The sequence below is a fragment of the Oncorhynchus gorbuscha genome, linkage group LG23 (genome assembly GCF_021184085.1).
Source record: "Oncorhynchus gorbuscha isolate QuinsamMale2020 ecotype Even-year linkage group LG23, OgorEven_v1.0, whole genome shotgun sequence".
NCBI lineage: Eukaryota > Metazoa > Chordata > Actinopteri > Salmoniformes > Salmonidae > Oncorhynchus > Oncorhynchus gorbuscha.
In genome coordinates, this window is record NC_060195.1 from 62,112,273 (window position 1) to 62,133,040 (window position 20,768).

The 20,768-nt window shown below is 45.4% G+C and overlaps 1 protein-coding gene across 1 annotated transcript in view; it reads right to left on the reverse strand.

Annotated features, from left to right (window-relative positions):
• Nucleotides 1–20,768, reverse strand: part of LOC124010710 (fibronectin type III domain-containing protein 3B-like) — a 187,474-nt gene that overhangs the window by 32,201 nt on the left and 134,505 nt on the right. The window contains 1 exon segment of the mRNA XM_046323359.1: nt 16,871–17,020. Within this exon segment, the coding sequence (XP_046179315.1) occupies nt 16,871–17,020 (150 nt within the window).

A 20,768-nucleotide genomic window follows, 5' to 3' on the forward strand; every position in this document is an offset into this window, starting at 1 on the left:
ACCTGTAGTCTACAGCAGTAGTGTGTGTGTACCTGTAGTCTACAGCAGTAGTGTGTATGTGTGTATACCTGTAGTCTACAGCAGTAATGTGTGTGTACCTGTAGTCTACAGCAGTAGTGTGTGTGTACCTGTAGTCTACAGCAGTAGTGTGTGTATACCTGTAGTCTACAGCAGTAATGTGTGTGTACCTGTAGTCTACAGCAGTAATGTGTATGTGTGTGTACCTGTAGTCTACAGCAGTAGTGTTTGTATACCTGTAGTCTACAGCAGTAGTGTGTGTGTACCTGTAATCTACAGCAGTAATGTGTGTGTACCTGTAGTCTACAGCAGTAATGTGTATGTGTATGTACCTGTAGTCTACAGCAGTAGTGTGTGTGTACCTGTAGTCTACAGCAGTAGTGTGTGTATACCTGTAGTCTACAGCAGTAATGTGTGTGTGTACCTGTAGTCTACAGCAGTAGTGTGTGTGTGTACCTGTAGTCTACAGCAGTAGTGTGTGTGTGTGTACCTGTAGTCTACAGCAGTAGTGTGTGTGTATGTGTGTGTACCTGTAGTCTACAGCAGTAATGTGTGTATACCTGTAGTCTACAGCAGTAATGTGTGTGTACCTGTAGTCTACAGCAGTAGTGTGTGTACCTGTAGTCTACAGCAGTAATGTGTGTGTGTACCTGTATTCTACAGCAGTAGTGTGTGTATACCTGTAGTCTACAGCAGTAATGTGTGTGTACCTGTAGTCTACAGCAGTAGTGTGTGTACCTGTAGTCTACAGCAGTAATGTGTGTGTACCTGTAGTCTACAGCAGTAATGTGTGTGTGTACCTGTAGTCTACAGCAGTAGTGTGTGTGTACCTGTAGTCTACAGCAGTAATGTGTGTGTGCCTGTAGTCTACAGCAGTAATGTGTGTGTACCTGTAGTCTACAGCAGTAATGTGTGTGTGTACCTGTAGTCTACAGCAGTAGTGTGTGTGTACCTGTAGTCTACAGCAGTAATGTGTGTGTGTACCTGTAGTCTACAGCAGTAATGTGTGTGTACCTGTAGTCTACAGCAGTAGTGTGTGTGTACCTGTAGTCTACAGCAGTAGTGTGTGTGTGTACCTGTAGTCTACATCAGTAGTGTGTGTGTGTACCTGTAGTCTACAGCAGTAGTGTGTGTGTATACCTGTAGTCTACAGCAGTAGTGTGTGTGTGTACCTGTAGTCTACATCAGTAATGTGTGTGTGTACCTGTAGTCTACAGCAGTAGTGTGTGTGTACCTGTAGTCTACAGCAGTAGTGTGTGTGTACCTGTAGTCTACAGCAGTAATGTGTGTGTGTACCTGTAGTCTACAGCAGTAGTGTGTGTGTACCTGTAGTCTACAGCAGTAGTGTGTGTGTACCTGTAGTCTACAGCAGTAGAGTGTGTGTACCTGTAGTCTACAGCAGTAGTGTGTGTGTACCTGTAGTCTACAGCAGTAGTGTGTGTGTACCTGTAGTCTACAGCAGTAGTGTGTGTGTACCTGTAGTCTACAGCAGTAGTGTGTGTGTGTGTACCTGTAGTCTACAGCAGTAGTGTGTGTGTGTACCTGTAGTCTACAGCAGTAGTGTGTGTGTGTGTACCTGTAGTCTACAGCAGTAGTGTGTGTGTGTGTGTACCTGTAGTCTACAGCAATAGTGTGTGTGTGTACCTGTAGTCTACAGCAATAGTGTGTGTGTGTGTACCTGTAGTCTACAGCAGTAGTGTGTGTGTATACCTGTAGTCTACAGCAGTAGTGTGTGTGTGTACCTGTAATCTACAGCAATAGTGTGTGTGTGTGTACCTGTAATCTACAGCAGTAATGTATGTGTACCTGTAGTCTACAGCAGTAATGTGTACGTGTGTGTACCTGTAGTCTACAGCAGTAGTGTGTGTATACCTGTAGTCTACAGCAGTAATGTGTGTATACCTGTAGTCTACAGCAATAGTGTGTGTGTGTGTACCTGTAGTCTACAGCAGTAATGTGTGTGTACCTGTAGTCTACAGCAGTAATGTGTGTGTACCTGTAGTCTACAGCAGTAATGTGTGTGTGTACCTGTAGTCTACAGCAGTAGTGTGTGTGTACCTGTAGTCTACAGCAGTAGTGTGTGTGTATAGCTGTAGTCTACAGCAGTAGTGTGTGTGTGTGTACCTGTAGTCTACAGCAGTAATGTGTGTGTGTGTACCTGTAGTCTACAGCAGTAGTGTGTGTGTACCTGTAGTCTACAGCAGTAGTGTGTGTGTACCTGTAGTCTACAGCAGTAGTGTGTGTGTGTACCTGTAGTCTACAGCAGTAGTGTGTGTATACCTGTAGTCTACAGCAGTAGTGTGTGTGTGTACCTGTAGTCTACAGCAGTAGTGTGTGTGTGTACCTGTAGTCTACAGCAGTAGTGTGTGTGTGTACCTGTAGTCTACAGCAGTAGTGTGTATGTGTGTATACCTGTAGTCTACAGCAGTAGTGTGTATGTGTGTGTACCTGTAGTCTACAGCAGTAGTGTGTGTGTACCTGTAGTCTACAGCAGTAATGTGTATGTGTGTATACCTGTAGTCTACAGCAGTAGTGTGTATGTGTGTATACCTGTAGTCTACAGCAGTAGTGTGTGTGTACCTGTAGTCTACAGCAGTAGTGTGTGTGTACCTGTAGTCTACAGCAGTAGTGTGTATGTGTGTATACCTGTAGTCTACAGCAGTAATGTGTGTGTACCTGTAGTCTACAGCAGTAGTGTGTGTGTACCTGTAGTCTACAGCAGTAGTGTGTGTATACCTGTAGTCTACAGCAGTAATGTGTGTGTACCTGTAGTCTACAGCAGTAATGTGTATGTGTGTGTACCTGTAGTCTACAGCAGTAGTGTTTGTATACCTGTAGTCTACAGCAGTAGTGTGTGTGTACCTGTAATCTACAGCAGTAATGTGTGTGTACCTGTAGTCTACAGCAGTAATGTGTATGTGTGTGTACCTGTAGTCTACAGCAGTAGTGTGTGTGTACCTGTAGTCTACAGCAGTAGTGTGTGTATACCTGTAGTCTACAGCAGTAATGTGTGTGTGTACCTGTAGTCTACAGCAGTAGTGTGTGTGTGTACCTGTAGTCTACAGCAGTAGTGTGTGTGTGTGTACCTGTAGTCTACAGCAGTAGTGTGTGTGTATGTGTGTGTACCTGTAGTCTACAGCAGTAATGTGTATGTGTGTGTACCTGTATTCTACAGCAGTAGTGTGTGTATACCTGTAGTCTACAGCAGTAATGTGTGTGTACCTGTAGTCTACAGCAGTAGTGTGTGTACCTGTAGTCTACAGCAGTAATGTGTGTGTACCTGTAGTCTACAGCAGTAATGTGTGTGTGTACCTGTAGTCTACAGCAGTAGTGTGTGTGTACCTGTAGTCTACAGCAGTAATGTGTGTGTGTACCTGTAGTCTACAGCAGTAATGTGTGTGTACCTGTAGTCTACAGCAGTAGTGTGTGTGTACCTGTAGTATACAGCAGAAATGTGTGTGTGTACCTGTAGTCTACAGCAGTAGTGTGTGTGTGTACCTGTAGTCTACAGCAGTAGTGTGTGTGTATACCTGTAGTCTACAGCAGTAGTGTGTGTGTGTACCTGTAGTCTACATCAGTAATGTGTGTGTGTACCTGTAGTCTACAGCAGTAGTGTGTGTGTACCTGTAGTCTACAGCAGTAATGTGTGTGTGTACCTGTAGTCTACAGCAGTAGTGTGTGTGTACCTGTAGTCTACAGCAGTAGTGTGTGTGTACCTGTAGTCTACAGCAGTAGAGTGTGTGTACCTGTAGTCTACAGCAGTAGTGTGTGTGTACCTGTAGTCTACAGCAGTAGTGTGTGTGTACCTGTAGTCTACAGCAGTAGTGTGTGTATGTGTACATGTAGTCTACAGCAGTAGTGTGTGTGTGTGTACCTGTAGTCTACAGCAGTAGTGTGTGTGTGTACCTGTAGTCTACAGCAGTAGTGTGTGTGTGTGTACCTGTAGTCTACAGCAGTAGTGTGTGTGTGTGTACCTGTAGCCTACAGCAATAGTGTGTGTGTGTACCTGTAGTCTACAGCAATAGTGTGTGTGTGTGTACCTGTAGTCTACAGCAGTAGTGTGTGTGTATACCTGTAGTCTACAGCAGTAGTGTGTGTGTGTACCTGTAATCTACAGCAATAGTGTGTGTGTGTGTACCTGTAATCTACAGCAGTAATGTATGTGTACCTGTAGTCTACAGCAGTAATGTGTATGTGTGTGTACCTGTAGTCTACAGCAGTAGTGTGTGTATACCTGTAGTCTACAGCAGTAATGTGTGTATACCTGTAGTCTACAGCAATAGTGTGTGTGTGTGTACCTGTAGTCTACAGCAGTAATGTGTGTGTACCTGTAGTCTACAGCAGTAATGTGTGTGTACCTGTAGTCTACAGCAGTAATGTGTGTGTGTACCTGTAGTCTACAGCAGTAGTGTGTGTGTACCTGTAGTCTACAGCAGTAGTGTGTGTGTATAGCTGTAGTCTACAGCAGTAGTGTGTGTGTGTGTACCTGTAGTCTACAGCAGTAATGTGTGTGTGTGTACCTGTAGTCTACAGCAGTAGTGTGTGTGTACCTGTAGTCTACAGCAGTAGTGTGTGTGTACCTGTAGTCTACAGCAGTAGTGTGTGTGTGTACCTGTAGTCTACAGCAGTAGTGTGTGTGTACCTGTAGTCTACAGCAGTAGTGTGTGTGTACCTGTAGTCTACAGCAGTAGTGTGTGTGTACCTGTAGTCTACAGCAGTAGTGTGTGTGTACCTGTAGTCTACAGCAGTAGTGTGTGTGTACCTGTAGTCTACAGCAATAGTGTGTGTGTACCTGTAGTCTACAGCAGTAGTGTGTGTGTACATGTAGTCTACAGCAGTAGTGTGTGTGTACCTGTAGTCTACAGCAGTAGTGTGTGTGTACCTGTAGTCTACAGCAGTAGTGTGTGTGTACCTGTAGTCTACAGCAGTAGTGTGTGTGTACCTGTAGTCTACAGCAGTAGTGTGTGTGTACCTGTAGTCTACAGCAGTAGTGTGTGTGTACCTGTAGTCTACAGCAGTAGTGTGTGTGTATACCTGTAGTCTACAGCAGTAGTGTGTGTGTGTGTACCTGTAATCTACAACAATAGTGTGTGTGTGTGTACCTGTAGTCTACAGCAGTAGTGTGTGTATACCTGTAGTCTACAGCAGTAATGTGTGTGTGTGTACCTGTAATCTACAGCAGTAATGTGTGTGTACCTGTAGTCTACAGCAGTAATGTGTATGTGTATGTACCTGTGGTCTACAGCAGTAGTGTGTGTATACCTGTAGTCTACAGCAGTAATGTGTGTATACCTGTAGTCTACAGAAATAGTGTGTGTGTGTACCTGTAGTCTACAGCAGTAATGTGTGTGTACCTGTAGTCTACAGCAGTAATGTGTATGTGTGTGTACCTGTAGTCTACAGCAGTAGTGTGTGTATACCTGTAGTCTACAGCAGTAATGTGTGTGTACCTGTAGTCTACAGCAGTAGTGTGTGTACCTGTAGTCTACAGCAGTAATGTGTGTGTGTACCTGTAGTCTACAGCAGTAGTGTGTGTGTACCTGTAGTCTACAGCAGTAATGTGTGTGTGTACCTGTAGTCTACAGCAGTAATGTGTGTGTGTACCTGTAGTCTACAGCAGTAATGTGTGTGTACCTGTAGTCTACAGCAGTAGTGTGTGTGTACCTGTAGTCTACAGCAGTAATGTGTGTGTGTACCTGTAGTCTACAGCAGTAGTGTGTGTGTACCTGTAGTCTACAGCAGTAGTGTGTGTGTATACCTGTAGTCTACAGCAGTAGTGTGTGTGTGTGTACCTGTAGTCTACAGCAGTAATGTGTGTGTGTACCTGTAGTCTACAGCAGTAGTGTGTGTGTACCTGTAGTCTACAGCAGTAGTGTGTGTGTACCTGGAGTCTACAGCTGTAATGTGTGTGTGTACCTGTAGTCTACAGCAGTAGTGTGTGTGTACCTGTAGTCTACAGCAGTAGTGTGTGTGTACCTGTAGTCTACAGCAGTAGTGTGTGTGTACCTGTAGTTTACAGCAGTAGTGTGTGTGTACCTGTAGTCTACAGCAGTAGTGTGTGTGTACCTGTAGTCTACAGCAGTAGTGTGTGTGTACCTGTAGTCTACAGCAGTAGTGTGTGTGTACCTGTAGTCTACAGCAGTAGTGTGTGTGTACCTGTAGTCTACAGCAGTAGTGTGTGTGTACCTGTAGTCTACAGCAGTAGTGTGTGTGTACCTGTAGTCTACAGCAGTAGTGTGTGTGTACCTGTAGTCTACAGCAGTAGTGTGTGTGTATACCTGTAGTCTACAGCAGTAGTGTGTGTGTGTACCTGTAGTCTACAGCAGTAATGTGTGTGTACCTGTAGTCTACAGCAGTAGTGTGTGTGTACCTGTAGTCTACAGCAGTAGTGTGTGTGTACCTGTAGTCTACAGCAGTAGTGTGTGTGTACCTGTAGTCTACAGCAGTAGTGTGTGTGTACCTGTAGTCTACAGCAGTAGTGTGTGTATACCTGTAGTCTACAGCAGTAGTGTGTGTACCTGTAGTCTACAGCAGTAGTGTGTGTGTGCACCTGTAGTCTACAGCAGTAGTGTGTGTGTGTACCTGTAGTCTACAGCAGTAGTGTGTGTACCTGTAGTCTACAGCAGTAGTGTGTGTACCTGTAGTCTACAGCAGTAGTGTGTGTGTACCTGTAGTCTACAGCAGTAGTGTGTGTGTACCTGTAGTTTACAGCAGTAGTGTGTGTGTACCTGTAGTCTACAGCAGTAGTGTGTGTGTACCTGTAGTCTACAGCAGTAGTGTGTGTGTATACCTGTAGTCTACAGCAGTAGTGTGTGTGTGTACCTGTAGTCTACAGCAGTAATGTGTGTGTACCTGTAGTCTACAGCAGTAGTGTGTGTGTACCTGTAGTCTACAGCAGTAGTGTGTGTGTACCTGTAGTCTACAGCAGTAGTGTGTGTGTACCTGTAGTCTACAGCAGTAGTGTGTGTGTACCTGTAGTCTACAGCAGTAGTGTGTGTGTACCTGTAGTCTACAGCAGTAATGTGTGTGTACCTGTAGTCTACAGCAGTAGTGTGTGTGTACCTGTAGTCTACAGCAGTAGTGTGTGTGTACCTGTAGTCTACAGCAGTAGTGTGTGTGTACCTGTAGTCTACAGCAGTAGTGTGTGTGTACCTGTAGTCTACAGCAGTAGTGTGTGTATACCTGTAGTCTACAGCAGTAGTGTGTGTACCTGTAGTCTACAGCAGTAGTGTGTGTGTGTACCTGTAGTCTACAGCAGTAGTGTGTGTGTGTACCTGTAGTCTACAGCAGTAGTGTGTGTACCTGTAGTCTACAGCAGTAGTGTGTGTACCTGTAGTCTACAGCAGTAGTGTGTGTGTATACCTGTAGTCTACAGCAGTAGTGTGTGTACCTGTAGTCTACAGCAGTAGTGTGTGTGTATACCTGTAGTCTACAGCAGTAGTGTGTGTGTACCTGTAGTCTACAGCAGTAGTGTGTGTGTACCTGTAGTCTACAGCAGTAGTGTGTGTACCTGTAGTCTACAGCAGTAGTGTGTGTGTATACCTGTAGTCTACAGCAGTAGTGTGTGTGTACCTGTAGTCTACAGCAGTAGTGTGTGTGTACCTGTAGTCTACAGCAGTAGTGTGTGTGTGTACCTGTAGTCTACAGCAGTAGTGTGTGTGTACCTGTAGTCTACAGCAGTAGTGTGTGTGTACCTGTAGTCTACAGCAGTAGTGTGTGTGTACCTGTAGTCTACAGCAGTAGTGTGTGTGTACCTGTAGTCTACAGCAGTAGTGTGTGTGTACCTGTAGTCTACAGCAGTAGTGTGTGTGTACCTGTAGTCTACAGCAGTAGTGTGTGTGTACCTGTAGTCTACAGCAATAGTGTGTGTGTACCTGTAGTCTACAGCAGTAGTGTGTGTGTACATGTAGTCTACAGCAGTAGTGTGTGTGTACCTGTAGTCTACAGCAGTAGTGTGTGTGTACCTGTAGTCTACAGCAGTAGTGTGTGTGTACCTGTAGTCTACAGCAGTAGTGTGTGTGTACCTGTAGTCTACAGCAGTAGTGTGTGTGTACCTGTAGTCTACAGCAGTAGTGTGTGTGTACCTGTAGTCTACAGCAGTAGTGTGTGTGTGTACCTGTAGTCTACAGCAGTAGTGTGTGTGTGTACCTGTAGTCTACAGCAGTAGTGTGTGTGTACCTGTAGTCTACAGCAGTAGTGTGTGTGTACCTGTAGTCTACAGCAGTAGTGTGTGTGTACCTGTAGTCTACAGCAGTAGTGTGTGTGTATACCTGTAGTCTACAGCAGTAGTGTGTGTGTGTGTACCTGTAATCTACAACAATAGTGTGTGTGTGTGTACCTGTAGTCTACAGCAGTAGTGTGTGTATACCTGTAGTCTACAGCAGTAATGTGTGTGTGTGTACCTGTAATCTACAGCAGTAATGTGTGTGTACCTGTAGTCTACAGCAGTAATGTGTATGTGTATGTACCTGTGGTCTACAGCAGTAGTGTGTGTATACCTGTAGTCTACAGCAGTAATGTGTGTATACCTGTAGTCTACAGAAATAGTGTGTGTGTGTACCTGTAGTCTACAGCAGTAATGTGTGTGTACCTGTAGTCTACAGCAGTAATGTGTATGTGTGTGTACCTGTAGTCTACAGCAGTAGTGTGTGTATACCTGTAGTCTACAGCAGTAATGTGTGTGTACCTGTAGTCTACAGCAGTAGTGTGTGTACCTGTAGTCTACAGCAGTAATGTGTGTGTGTACCTGTAGTCTACAGCAGTAGTGTGTGTGTACCTGTAGTCTACAGCAGTAATGTGTGTGTGTACCTGTAGTCTACAGCAGTAATGTGTGTGTGTACCTGTAGTCTACAGCAGTAATGTGTGTGTACCTGTAGTCTACAGCAGTAGTGTGTGTGTACCTGTAGTCTACAGCAGTAATGTGTGTGTGTACCTGTAGTCTACAGCAGTAGTGTGTGTGTACCTGTAGTCTACAGCAGTAGTGTGTGTGTATACCTGTAGTCTACAGCAGTAGTGTGTGTGTGTGTACCTGTAGTCTACAGCAGTAATGTGTGTGTGTACCTGTAGTCTACAGCAGTAGTGTGTGTGTACCTGTAGTCTACAGCAGTAGTGTGTGTGTACCTGGAGTCTACAGCTGTAATGTGTGTGTGTACCTGTAGTCTACAGCAGTAGTGTGTGTGTACCTGTAGTCTACAGCAGTAGTGTGTGTGTACCTGTAGTCTACAGCAGTAGTGTGTGTGTACCTGTAGTTTACAGCAGTAGTGTGTGTGTACCTGTAGTCTACAGCAGTAGTGTGTGTGTACCTGTAGTCTACAGCAGTAGTGTGTGTGTACCTGTAGTCTACAGCAGTAGTGTGTGTGTACCTGTAGTCTACAGCAGTAGTGTGTGTGTACCTGTAGTCTACAGCAGTAGTGTGTGTGTACCTGTAGTCTACAGCAGTAGTGTGTGTGTGTGTACCTGTAATCTACAACAATAGTGTGTGTGTGTGTACCTGTAGTCTACAGCAGTAGTGTTTGTATACCTGTAGTCTACAGCAGTAGTGTGTGTGTACCTGTAATCTACAGCAGTAATGTGTGTGTACCTGTAGTCTACAGCAGTAATGTGTATGTGTGTGTACCTGTAGTCTACAGCAGTAGTGTGTGTGTACCTGTAGTCTACAGCAGTAGTGTGTGTATACCTGTAGTCTACAGCAGTAATGTGTGTGTGTACCTGTAGTCTACAGCAGTAGTGTGTGTGTGTACCTGTAGTCTACAGCAGTAGTGTGTGTGTGTGTACCTGTAGTCTACAGCAGTAGTGTGTGTGTATGTGTGTGTACCTGTAGTCTACAGCAGTAATGTGTATGTGTGTGTACCTGTATTCTACAGCAGTAGTGTGTGTATACCTGTAGTCTACAGCAGTAATGTGTGTGTACCTGTAGTCTACAGCAGTAGTGTGTGTACCTGTAGTCTACAGCAGTAATGTGTGTGTACCTGTAGTCTACAGCAGTAATGTGTGTGTGTACCTGTAGTCTACAGCAGTAGTGTGTGTGTACCTGTAGTCTACAGCAGTAATGTGTGTGTGTACCTGTAGTCTACAGCAGTAATGTGTGTGTACCTGTAGTCTACAGCAGTAGTGTGTGTGTACCTGTAGTATACAGCAGAAATGTGTGTGTGTACCTGTAGTCTACAGCAGTAGTGTGTGTGTGTACCTGTAGTCTACAGCAGTAGTGTGTGTGTATACCTGTAGTCTACAGCAGTAGTGTGTGTGTGTACCTGTAGTCTACATCAGTAATGTGTGTGTGTACCTGTAGTCTACAGCAGTAGTGTGTGTGTACCTGTAGTCTACAGCAGTAGTGTGTGTGTACCTGTAGTCTACAGCAGTAATGTGTGTGTGTACCTGTAGTCTACAGCAGTAGTGTGTGTGTACCTGTAGTCTACAGCAGTAGTGTGTGTGTACCTGTAGTCTACAGCAGTAGAGTGTGTGTACCTGTAGTCTACAGCAGTAGTGTGTGTGTACCTGTAGTCTACAGCAGTAGTGTGTGTGTACCTGTAGTCTACAGCAGTAGTGTGTGTATGTGTACATGTAGTCTACAGCAGTAGTGTGTGTGTGTGTACCTGTAGTCTACAGCAGTAGTGTGTGTGTGTACCTGTAGTCTACAGCAGTAGTGTGTGTGTGTGTACCTGTAGTCTACAGCAGTAGTGTGTGTGTGTGTACCTGTAGCCTACAGCAATAGTGTGTGTGTGTACCTGTAGTCTACAGCAATAGTGTGTGTGTGTGTACCTGTAGTCTACAGCAGTAGTGTGTGTGTATACCTGTAGTCTACAGCAGTAGTGTGTGTGTGTACCTGTAATCTACAGCAATAGTGTGTGTGTGTGTACCTGTAATCTACAGCAGTAATGTATGTGTACCTGTAGTCTACAGCAGTAATGTGTATGTGTGTGTACCTGTAGTCTACAGCAGTAGTGTGTGTGTGTGTACCTGTAATCTACAACAATAGTGTGTGTGTGTGTACCTGTAGTCTACAGCAGTAGTGTGTGTATACCTGTAGTCTACAGCAGTAATGTGTGTGTGTACCTGTAATCTACAGCAGTAATGTGTGTGTACCTGTAGTCTACAGCAGTAACCTGTAGTGTATGTGTATGTACCTGTAGTCTACAGCAGTAGTGTGTGTATACCTGTAGTCTACAGCAGTAATGTGTGTGTATACCTGTAGTCTACAGAAATAGTGTGTGTGTGTACCTGTAGTCTACAGCAGTAATGTGTGTGTACCTGTAGTCTACAGCAGTAATGTGTATGTGTGTGTACCTGTAGTCTACAGCAGTAGTGTGTGTATACCTGTAGTCTACAGCAGTAGTGTGTGTGTACCTGTAGTCTACAGCAGTAGTGTGTGTACCTGTAGTCTACAGCAGTAGTAATGTGTCTACAGCAGTAGTGTGTGTGTACCTGTAGTCTACAGCAGTAGTGTGTGTGTACCTGTAGTCTACAGCAGTAAGTGTGTGTGTACCTGTAGTCTACAGCAGTAATGTGTGTGTGTACCTGTAGTCTACAGCAGTAGTGTGTGTGTACCTGTAGTCTACAGCAGTAGTGTGTGTGTACCTGTAGTCTACAGCAGTAATGTGTGTGTGTACCTGTAGTCTACAGCAGTAGTGTGTGTGTACCTGTAGTCTACAGCAGTAGTGTGTGTATACCTGTAGTCTACAGCAGTAGTGTGTGTGTGTGTACCTGTAGTCTACAGCAGTAATGTGTGTGTGTACCTGTAGTCTACAGCAGTAGTGTGTGTGTACCTGTAGTCTACAGCAGTAGTGTGTGTGTACCTGTAGTCTACAGCTGTAATGTGTGTGTGTACCTGTAGTCTACAGCAGTAGTGTGTGTGTACCTGTAGTCTACAGCAGTAGTGTGTGTGTACCTGTAGTCTACAGCAGTAGTGTGTGTGTACCTGTAGTTTACAGCAGTAGTGTGTGTGTACCTGTAGTCTACAGCAGTAGTGTGTGTGTACCTGTAGTCTACAGCAGTAGTGTGTGTGTACCTGTAGTCTACAGCAGTAGTGTGTGTGTACCTGTAGTCAGTGTGTACCTGTAGTCTTACAGCAGTAGTGTGTGTGTACCTGTAGTCTACAGCAGTAGTGTGTGTGTACCTGTAGTCTACAGCAGTAGTGTGTGTGTACCTGTAGTCTACAGCAGTACCTGTAGTAGTGTGTGTGTACCTGTAGTCTACAGCAGTAGTGTGTGTGTATACCTGTAGTCTACAGCAGTAGTGTGTGTGTGTACCTGTAGTCTACAGCAGTAATGTGTGTGTACCTGTAGTCTACAGCAGTAGTGTGTGTGTACCTGTAGTCTACAGCAGTAGTGTGTGTGTACCTGTAGTCTACAGCAGTAGTGTGTGTGTACCTGTAGTCTACAGCAGTAGTGTGTGTGTACCTGTAGTCTACAGCAGTAGTGTGTGTATACCTGTAGTCTACAGCAGTAGTGTGTGTACCTGTAGTCTACAGCAGTAGTGTGTGTGTGCACCTGTAGTCTACAGCAGTAGTGTGTGTGTGTACCTGTAGTCTACAGCAGTAGTGTGTGTACCTGTAGTCTACAGCAGTAGTGTGTGTACCTGTAGTCTACAGCAGTAGTGTGTGTGTACCTGTAGTCTACAGCAGTAGTGTGTGTGTACCTGTAGTTTACAGCAGTAGTGTGTGTGTACCTGTAGTCTACAGCAGTAGTGTGTGTGTACCTGTAGTCTACAGCAGTAGTGTGTGTGTACCTGTAGTCTACAGCAGTAGTGTGTGTGTGTACCTGTAGTCTACAGCAGTAGTGTGTGTGTACCTGTAGTCTACAGCAGTAGTGTGTGTGTACCTGTAGTCTACAGCAGTAGTGTGTGTGTACCTGTAGTCTACAGCAGTAGTGTGTGTGTACCTGTAGTCTACAGCAGTAGTGTGTGTGTACCTGTAGTCTACAGCAGTAGTGTGTGTGTGTACCTGTAGTCTACAGCAGTAAGTGTGTGTGTACCTGTAGTCTACAGCAGTAGTGTGTGTGTACCTGTAGTCTACAGCAGTAGTGTGTGTGTACCTGTAGTCTACAGCAGTAGTGTGTGTGTACCTGTAGTCTACAGCAGTAGTGTGTGTGTACCTGTAGTCTACAGCAGTAGTGTGTGTATACCTGTAGTCTACAGCAGTAGTGTGTGTACCTGTAGTCTACAGCAGTAGTGTGTGTGTGTACCTGTAGTCTACAGCAGTAGTGTGTGTGTACCTGTAGTCTACAGCAGTAGTGTGTGTACCTGTAGTCTACAGCAGTAGTGTGTGTACCTGTAGTCTACAGCAGTAGTGTGTGTGTGTACCTGTAGTCTACAGCAGTAGTGTGTGTACCTGTAGTCTACAGCAGTAGTGTGTGTGTATACCTGTAGTCTACAGCAGTAGTGTGTGTGTACCTGTAGTCTACAGCAGTAGTGTGTGTGTACCTGTAGTCTACAGCAGTAGTGTGTGTACCTGTAGTCTACAGCAGTAGTGTGTGTGTGTATACCTGTAGTCTACAGCAGTAGTGTGTGTGTACCTGTAGTCTACAGCAGTAGTGTGTGTGTACCTGTAGTCTACAGCAGTAGTGTGTGTGTGTACCTGTAGTCTACAGCAGTAGTGTGTGTGTACCTGTAGTCTACAGCAGTAGTGTGTGTGTACCTGTAGTCTACAGCAGTAGTGTGTGTGTACCTGTAGTCTACAGCAGTAGTGTGTGTGTACCTGTAGTCTACAGCAGTAGTGTGTGTGTACCTGTAGTCTACAGCAGTAGTGTGTGTGTACCTGTAGTCTACAGCAGTAGTGTGTGTGTACCTGTAGTCTACAGCAGTAGTGTGTGTGTACCTGTAGTCTACAGCAGTAGTGTGTGTGTACCTGTAGTCTACAGCAGTAGTGTGTGTGTACCTGTAGTCTACAGCAGTAGTGTGTGTGTACCTGTAGTCTACAGCAGTAGTGTGTGTGTACCTGTAGTCTACAGCAGTAGTGTGTGTGTACCTGTAGTCTACAGCAGTAGTGTGTGTGTACCTGTAGTCTACAGCAGTAGTGTGTGTGTACCTGTAGTCTACAGCAGTAGTGTGTGTGTGTACCTGTAGTCTACAGCAGTAGTGTGTGTGTGTACCTGTAGTCTACAGCAGTAGTGTGTGTGTACCTGTAGTCTACAGCAGTAGTGTGTGTGTACCTGTAGTCTACAGCAGTAGTGTGTGTGTACCTGTAGTCTACAGCAGTAGTGTGTGTGTATACCTGTAGTCTACAGCAGTAGTACCTGTAGTCTGTGTGTGTGTACCTGTAATCTACAACAATAGTGTGTGTGTGTGTACCTGTAGTCTACAGCAGTAGTGTGTGTATACCTGTAGTCTACAGCAGTAATGTGTGTGTGTGTACCTGTAATCTACAGCAGTAATGTGTGTGTACCTGTAGTCTACAGCAGTAATGTGTATGTGTATGTACCTGTGGTCTACAGCAGTAGTGTGTGTATACCTGTAGTCTACAGCAGTAATGTGTGTATACCTGTAGTCTACAGAAATAGTGTGTGTGTGTACCTGTAGTCTACAGCAGTAATGTGTGTGTACCTGTAGTCTACAGCAGTAATAGTACAGCAGTGTGTGTGTACCTGTAGTCTACAGCAGTAGTGTGTGTATACCTGTAGTCTACAGCAGTAATGTGTGTGTACCTGTAGTCTACAGCAGTAGTGTGTGTACCTGTAGTCTACAGCAGTAATGTGTGTGTGTACCTGTAGTCTACAGCAGTAGTGTGTGTGTACCTGTAGTCTACAGCAGTAATGTGTGTGTGTACCTGTAGTCTACAGCAGTAATGTGTGTGTGTACCTGTAGTCTACAGCAGTAATGTGTGTGTACCTGTAGTCTACAGCAGTAGTGTGTGTGTACCTGTAGTCTACAGCAGTAATGTGTGTGTGTACCTGTAGTCTACAGCAGTAGTGTGTGTGTACCTGTAGTCTACAGCAGTAGTGTGTGTGTATACCTGTAGTCTACAGCAGTAGTGTGTGTGTGTGTACCTGTAGTCTACAGCAGTAATGTGTGTGTGTACCTGTAGTCTACAGCAGTAGTGTGTGTGTACCTGTAGTCTACAGCAGTAGTGTGTGTGTACCTGGAGTCTACAGCTGTAATGTGTGTGTGTACCTGTAGTCTACAGCAGTAGTGTGTGTGTACCTGTAGTCTACAGCAGTAGTGTGTGTGTACCTGTAGTCTACAGCAGTAGTGTGTGTGTACCTGTAGTTTACAGCAGTAGTGTGTGTGTACCTGTAGTCTACAGCAGTAGTGTGTGTGTACCTGTAGTCTACAGCAGTAGTGTGTGTGTACCTGTAGTCTACAGCAGTAGTGTGTGTGTACCTGTAGTCTACAGCAGTAGTGTGTGTGTACCTGTAGTCTACAGCAGTAGTGTGTGTGTACCTGTAGTCTACAGCAGTAGTGTGTGTGTACCTGTAGTCTACAGCAGTAGTGTGTGTGTACCTGTAGTCTACAGCAGTAGTGTGTGTGTATACCTGTAGTCTACAGCAGTAGTGTGTGTGTGTACCTGTAGTCTACAGCAGTAATGTGTGTGTACCTGTAGTCTACAGCAGTAGTGTGTGTGTACCTGTAGTCTACAGCAGTAGTGTGTGTGTACCTGTAGTCTACAGCAGTAGTGTGTGTGTACCTGTAGTCTACAGCAGTAGTGTGTGTGTACCTGTAGTCTACAGCAGTAGTGTGTGTATACCTGTAGTCTACAGCAGTAGTGTGTGTACCTGTAGTCTACAGCAGTAGTGTGTGTGTGCACCTGTAGCGTACAGCAGTAGTGTGTGTGTGTACCTGTAGTCTACAGCAGTAGTGTGTGTGTACCTGTAGTCTACAGCAGTAGTGTGTGTACCTGTAGTCTACAGCAGTAGTGTGTGTGTACCTGTAGTCTACAGCAGTAGTGTGTGTGTACCTGTAGTCTACAGCAGTAGTGTGTGTGTACCTGTAGTCTACAGCAGTAGTGTGTGTGTACCTGTAGTCTACAGCAGTAGTGTGTGTGTATACCTGTAGTCTACAGCAGTAGTGTGTGTGTACCTGTAGTCTACAGCAGTAGTGTGTGTGTACCTGTAGTCTACAGCAGTAGTGTGTGTGTACCTGTAGTCTACAGCAGTAGTGTGTGTGTACCTGTAGTCTACAGCAGTAGTGTGTGTGTGTACCTGTAGTCTACAGCAGTAGTGTGTGTGTGTACCTGTAGTCTACAGCAGTAGTGTGTGTGTACCTGTAGTCTACAGCAGTACAGCAGTAGTGTGTGTGTACCTGTAGTCTACAGCAGTAGTGTGTGTGTACCTGTAGTCTACAGCAGTAGTGTGTGTGTACCTGTAGTCTACAGCAGTAGTGTGTGTGTACCTGTAGTCTACAGCAGTAGTGTGTGTGTACCTGTAGTCTACAGCAGTAGTGTGTGTACCTGTAGTCTACAGCAGTAGTGTGTGTGTACCTGTAGTCTACAGCAGTAGTGTGTGTGTACCTGTAGTCTACAGCAGTAGTGTGTGTGTACCTGTAGTCTACAGCAGTAGTGTGTGTGTACCTGTAGTCTACAGCAGTAGTGTGTGTACCTGTAGTCTACAGCAGTAGTGTGTGTACCTGTAGTCTACAGCAGTAGTGTGTGTGTACCTGTAGTCTACAGCAGTAGTGTGTGTGTGTACCTGTAGTCTACAGCAGTAGTGTGTGTACCTGTAGTCTACAGCAGTAGTGTGTGTACCTGTAGTCTACAGCAGTAGTGTGTGTGTATACCTGTAGTCTACAGCAGTAGTGTGTGTACCTGTAGTCTACAGCAGTAGTGTGTGTGTATACCTGTAGTCTACAGCAGTAGTGTGTGTGTACCTGTAGTCTACAGCAGTAGTGTGTGTGTACCTGTAGTCTACAGCAGTAGTGTGTGTACCTGTAGTCTACAGCAGTAGTGTGTTGCGGGGGTCAGGTCTGATACTTCACACTGGGTCTCTGGTCCACAGTAGATCAGCTCCATAGGCTCCTCCTCCCTGGACCAGTCCAGGCGATACTCTGAGATGTCAGAGCCTGATCCTTCAGGACTCTACAACACACATAACCACAACACAGAACGTCTTAGAACACGTGACCAGATTAGAACACGGGAGAAACACACACAACCACAACACAGAACGTCTTAGAAAACACACAGATTAGAACACAGGAGAAACACACACAACCACAACACAGAACGTCTTAGAACACATGACCAGATTAGAACACAGGAGAAACACAACACAGAACGTTTTAGAACACACACCAGATTACAACACAGGAGAAACACACAGAACAGGAAGGAACCAAACATCCAATCAGACACGAGACTCATGTAAACTCTCCGGGAACTATTTTTTTTCTCTCTCTACTTTCTCCCTCTCTACCTCTCTCTACTTTCTTTCTCTCAACCCCTCTCTCTACTCTCTATCTACTTTCTCTCTCTCTACCTCTACTCTCTCTCTAGCTCTACTTTCAATCTCTCTACCCCTCTCTACTCTCTCTCTACCCCTCTCTCTACTTTCTCTCTATCTCTACCCCTCTCTCTACTTTCTCTCTCTCTCTACTTTCTCTCTCTCTCTACCCCCTCTCTACTTTCTCTCTCTACTTTCTCTCTCTCTCTACCCCCTCTGTACTTTCTCTCTCTCTACTTTCTCTCTCTCTCTACCCCCTCTCTACTTTCTCTCTCTCTACTTTCTCTCTCTCTCACTACTTTCTCTCTCTCTCTACCCCTCTCTACTTTCTCTCTCTCTCTACTTTCTCTCTCTCTCTACCCCCTCTCTACTTTCTCTCTCTCTCTCTACTTTCTCTCTCTCTACCCCCTCTCTACTTTCTCTCTCTCTCTCTACTTTCTCTCTCTCTCTACCCCCTCTCTACTTTCTCTCTCTCTACTTTCTCTCTCTCTACTTTCTCTCTCTCTACTTTCTCTCTCTCTCTCTACCCCCTCTCTACTTTCTCTCTCTCTACTTTCTCTCTCTCTCTCTCTACTTTCTCTCTCTCTACTTTCTCTCTCTCTCTCTACTTTCTCTCTCTCTACTTTCTCTCTCTCTCTCTACTTTCTCTCTCTCTCTACTTTCTCTCTCTCTCTACTTTCTCTCTCTCTCTACCCCCTCTCTACCTTCTCTCTCTCTACTTTCTCTCTCTCTCTACTTTCTCTCTCTCTCTCTACCCCCTCTCTACTTTCTCTCTCTCTACTTTCTCTACTTTCTCTCTCTCTCTACCCCCTCTCTACTTTCTCTCTCTCTCTCTACTTTCTCTCTCTCTCTACCCCCTCTCTACGTTCTCTCTCTCTCTACTTTCTCTCTCTCTCTCTCTACCCCCTCTCTACTCTCTCTCTCTCTCTCGTTATTTGGAGGTAATGTTTGTCCTCTCTCTACCCCTCTCCACTCTCTCTCTACCCCTCTCTCCCTCTCTCAACCCCTCTCTCTACTCTCTCTACCCCTCTATCTACTTTCTCTCTCTCTACTTTCTCTCTCTCTCTCTCTCTCTCTACTTTCTCTCTCTCTACCCCTCTCTACTTTCTCTCTCTCTCTACCCCTCTCTACTTTCTCTCTCTCTACTTTCTCTCTATATCTACCCCTCTCTACTTCCTCTCTCTCTCTCTACCCCCTCTCTACTTTCTCTCTCTCTCTCTACTTTCTCTCTCTCTCTCTCTACCCCCTCTCTACTCTCTCTACCTCTCTCTCTCTCTCTCTCTCTCTACCCCTCTCTACTTTCTCTCTCTCTCTACCCCCTTCTCTACTTTCTCTCTCTACCTCTCTCTCTCTCTCTCTCTACCCCTCTCTACTTTCTCTCTCTCTACTCTCTCTACCTCTCTCTCTCTCTCTACCCCTCTCTACTTTCTCTCTCTCTCTACCCCCTTCTCTACTTTCTCTACCTCTCTCTCTCTCTACCCCTCTCTACTTTCTCTCTCTCTCTACCCCTCTCTACTTTCTCTCTCTCTACTTTCTCTCTCTCTCTACTTTCTCTACTTTTTCTCTCTCTCTACCCCCTCTCTACCTTCTCTCTCTCTCTCTCTCTCTCTACCCCCTCTCTACTCTCTCTCTCTCTCGTTATTTGGAGGTAATGTTTGTCCTCTCTCTACCCCTCTCCACTCTCTCTCTACCCCTCTCTCCCTCTCTCAACCCCTCTCTCTACTCTCTCTACCCCTCTATCTACTTTCTCTCTCTCTACTTTCTCTCTCTCTACCCCTCTCTACTTTCTCTCTCTCTACCCCTCTCTACTTTCTCTCTCTCTACTTTCTCTCTATATCTACCCCTCTCTACTTCCTCTCTCTCTCTCTACCCCCTCTCTACTTTCTCTCTCTCTCTCTACTTTCTCTCTCTCTCTCTACCCCCTCTCTACTCTCTCTACCTCTCTCTCTACCCCTCTCTACTTTCTCTCTCTCTCTACCCCCTTCTCTACTCTCTCTCTCTCTCTCTCTCTCTCTCTCTCTCTCTCTCTACCCTCTCTACTTTCTCTCTCTCTACTTTCTCTCTCTCTACCTCTCTCTCTCTCTCTACCCCTCTCTACTTTCTCTCTCTCTCTACCCCCTTCTCTACTTTCTCTACCTCTCTCTCTCTCTACCCCTCTCTACTTTCTCTCTCTACTTTCTCTCTCTCTCTACCCCTCTCTACTTTCTCTCTCTCTACTTTCTCTCTCTCTCTACTTTCTCTCTCTCTCTACCCCCTTCTCTACTTTCTCTCTCTACCTCTCTCTCTCTCTCTACCCCTCTCTACTTTCTCTCTCTCTACTTTCTCTCTCTCTCTACCCCCTCTCTACTTTCTCTACCTCTCTCTACCCCTCTCTACTCTCTCTACCTCTCTCTCTCTCTACCCCTTTCTACTTTCTCTCTCTCTCTACCCCCTCTCTACTCTCTCTACCTCTCTCTCTCTCTCTACCCCTCTCTACTTTCTCTCTCTCTCTCTACTTTCTCTCTCTCTACTTTCTCTCTCTCTCTCTACCTTCTCTCTCTCTCTACCCCTCTCTACTTTCTCTCTCTCTCTCTCTACACCTCTCTACTTTCTCTCTCTCTACTTTCTCTCTCTCTCTACCCCTCTCTACTTTCTCTCTCTCTTTACCCCCTCTCTACTTTCTCTCTCTCTCTCTACCCCCTCTCTACTCTCTCTCTCTCGTTATTTGGAGGTAATGTTTGTCCTCTCTCTACCCCTCTCCACTCTCTCTCTCTACCCCTCTCTCCCTCTCTCTAACCCTCTCTCTACCCCTCTCCTCTCTTTCTCTCTCTACCCCTCTCTCTACTCTCTCTTGTTATTTGGAGGTAATGTTTGTCCTCTCTTTCTACCCTCTGTCTACCCCTCTCTACTCTCTCTCTCTCTTTACCTCTCTCTTTCTCTACTCTCTACCCCTCTCTACTCTCTCTCTACCCCTTGTCCTCTCTCTACCCCTCTCCACTCTCTCTCTCTACCCCTCTCTACTCTCTCTCTCTACCCCTCTCTACTCTCTCTCTCTCTCTACCCCTTTCTACTTTCTCTCTCTCTCTACCCCCTCTCTACTCTCTCTACCTCTCTCTCTCTCTCTACCCCTCTCTACTTTCTCTCTCTCTCTCTACTTTCTCTCTCTCTACTTTCTCTCTCTCTCTCTACCTTCTCTCTCTCTCTACCCCTCTCTACTTTCTCTCTCTCTCTCTCTACACCTCTCTACTTTCTCTCTCTCTACTTTCTCTCTCTCTCTACCCCTCTCTACTTTCTCTCTCTCTTTACCCCCTCTCTACTTTCTCTCTCTCTCTCTACCCCCTCTCTACTCTCTCTCTCGTTATTTGGAGGTAATGTTTGTCCTCTCTCTACCCCTCTCCACTCTCT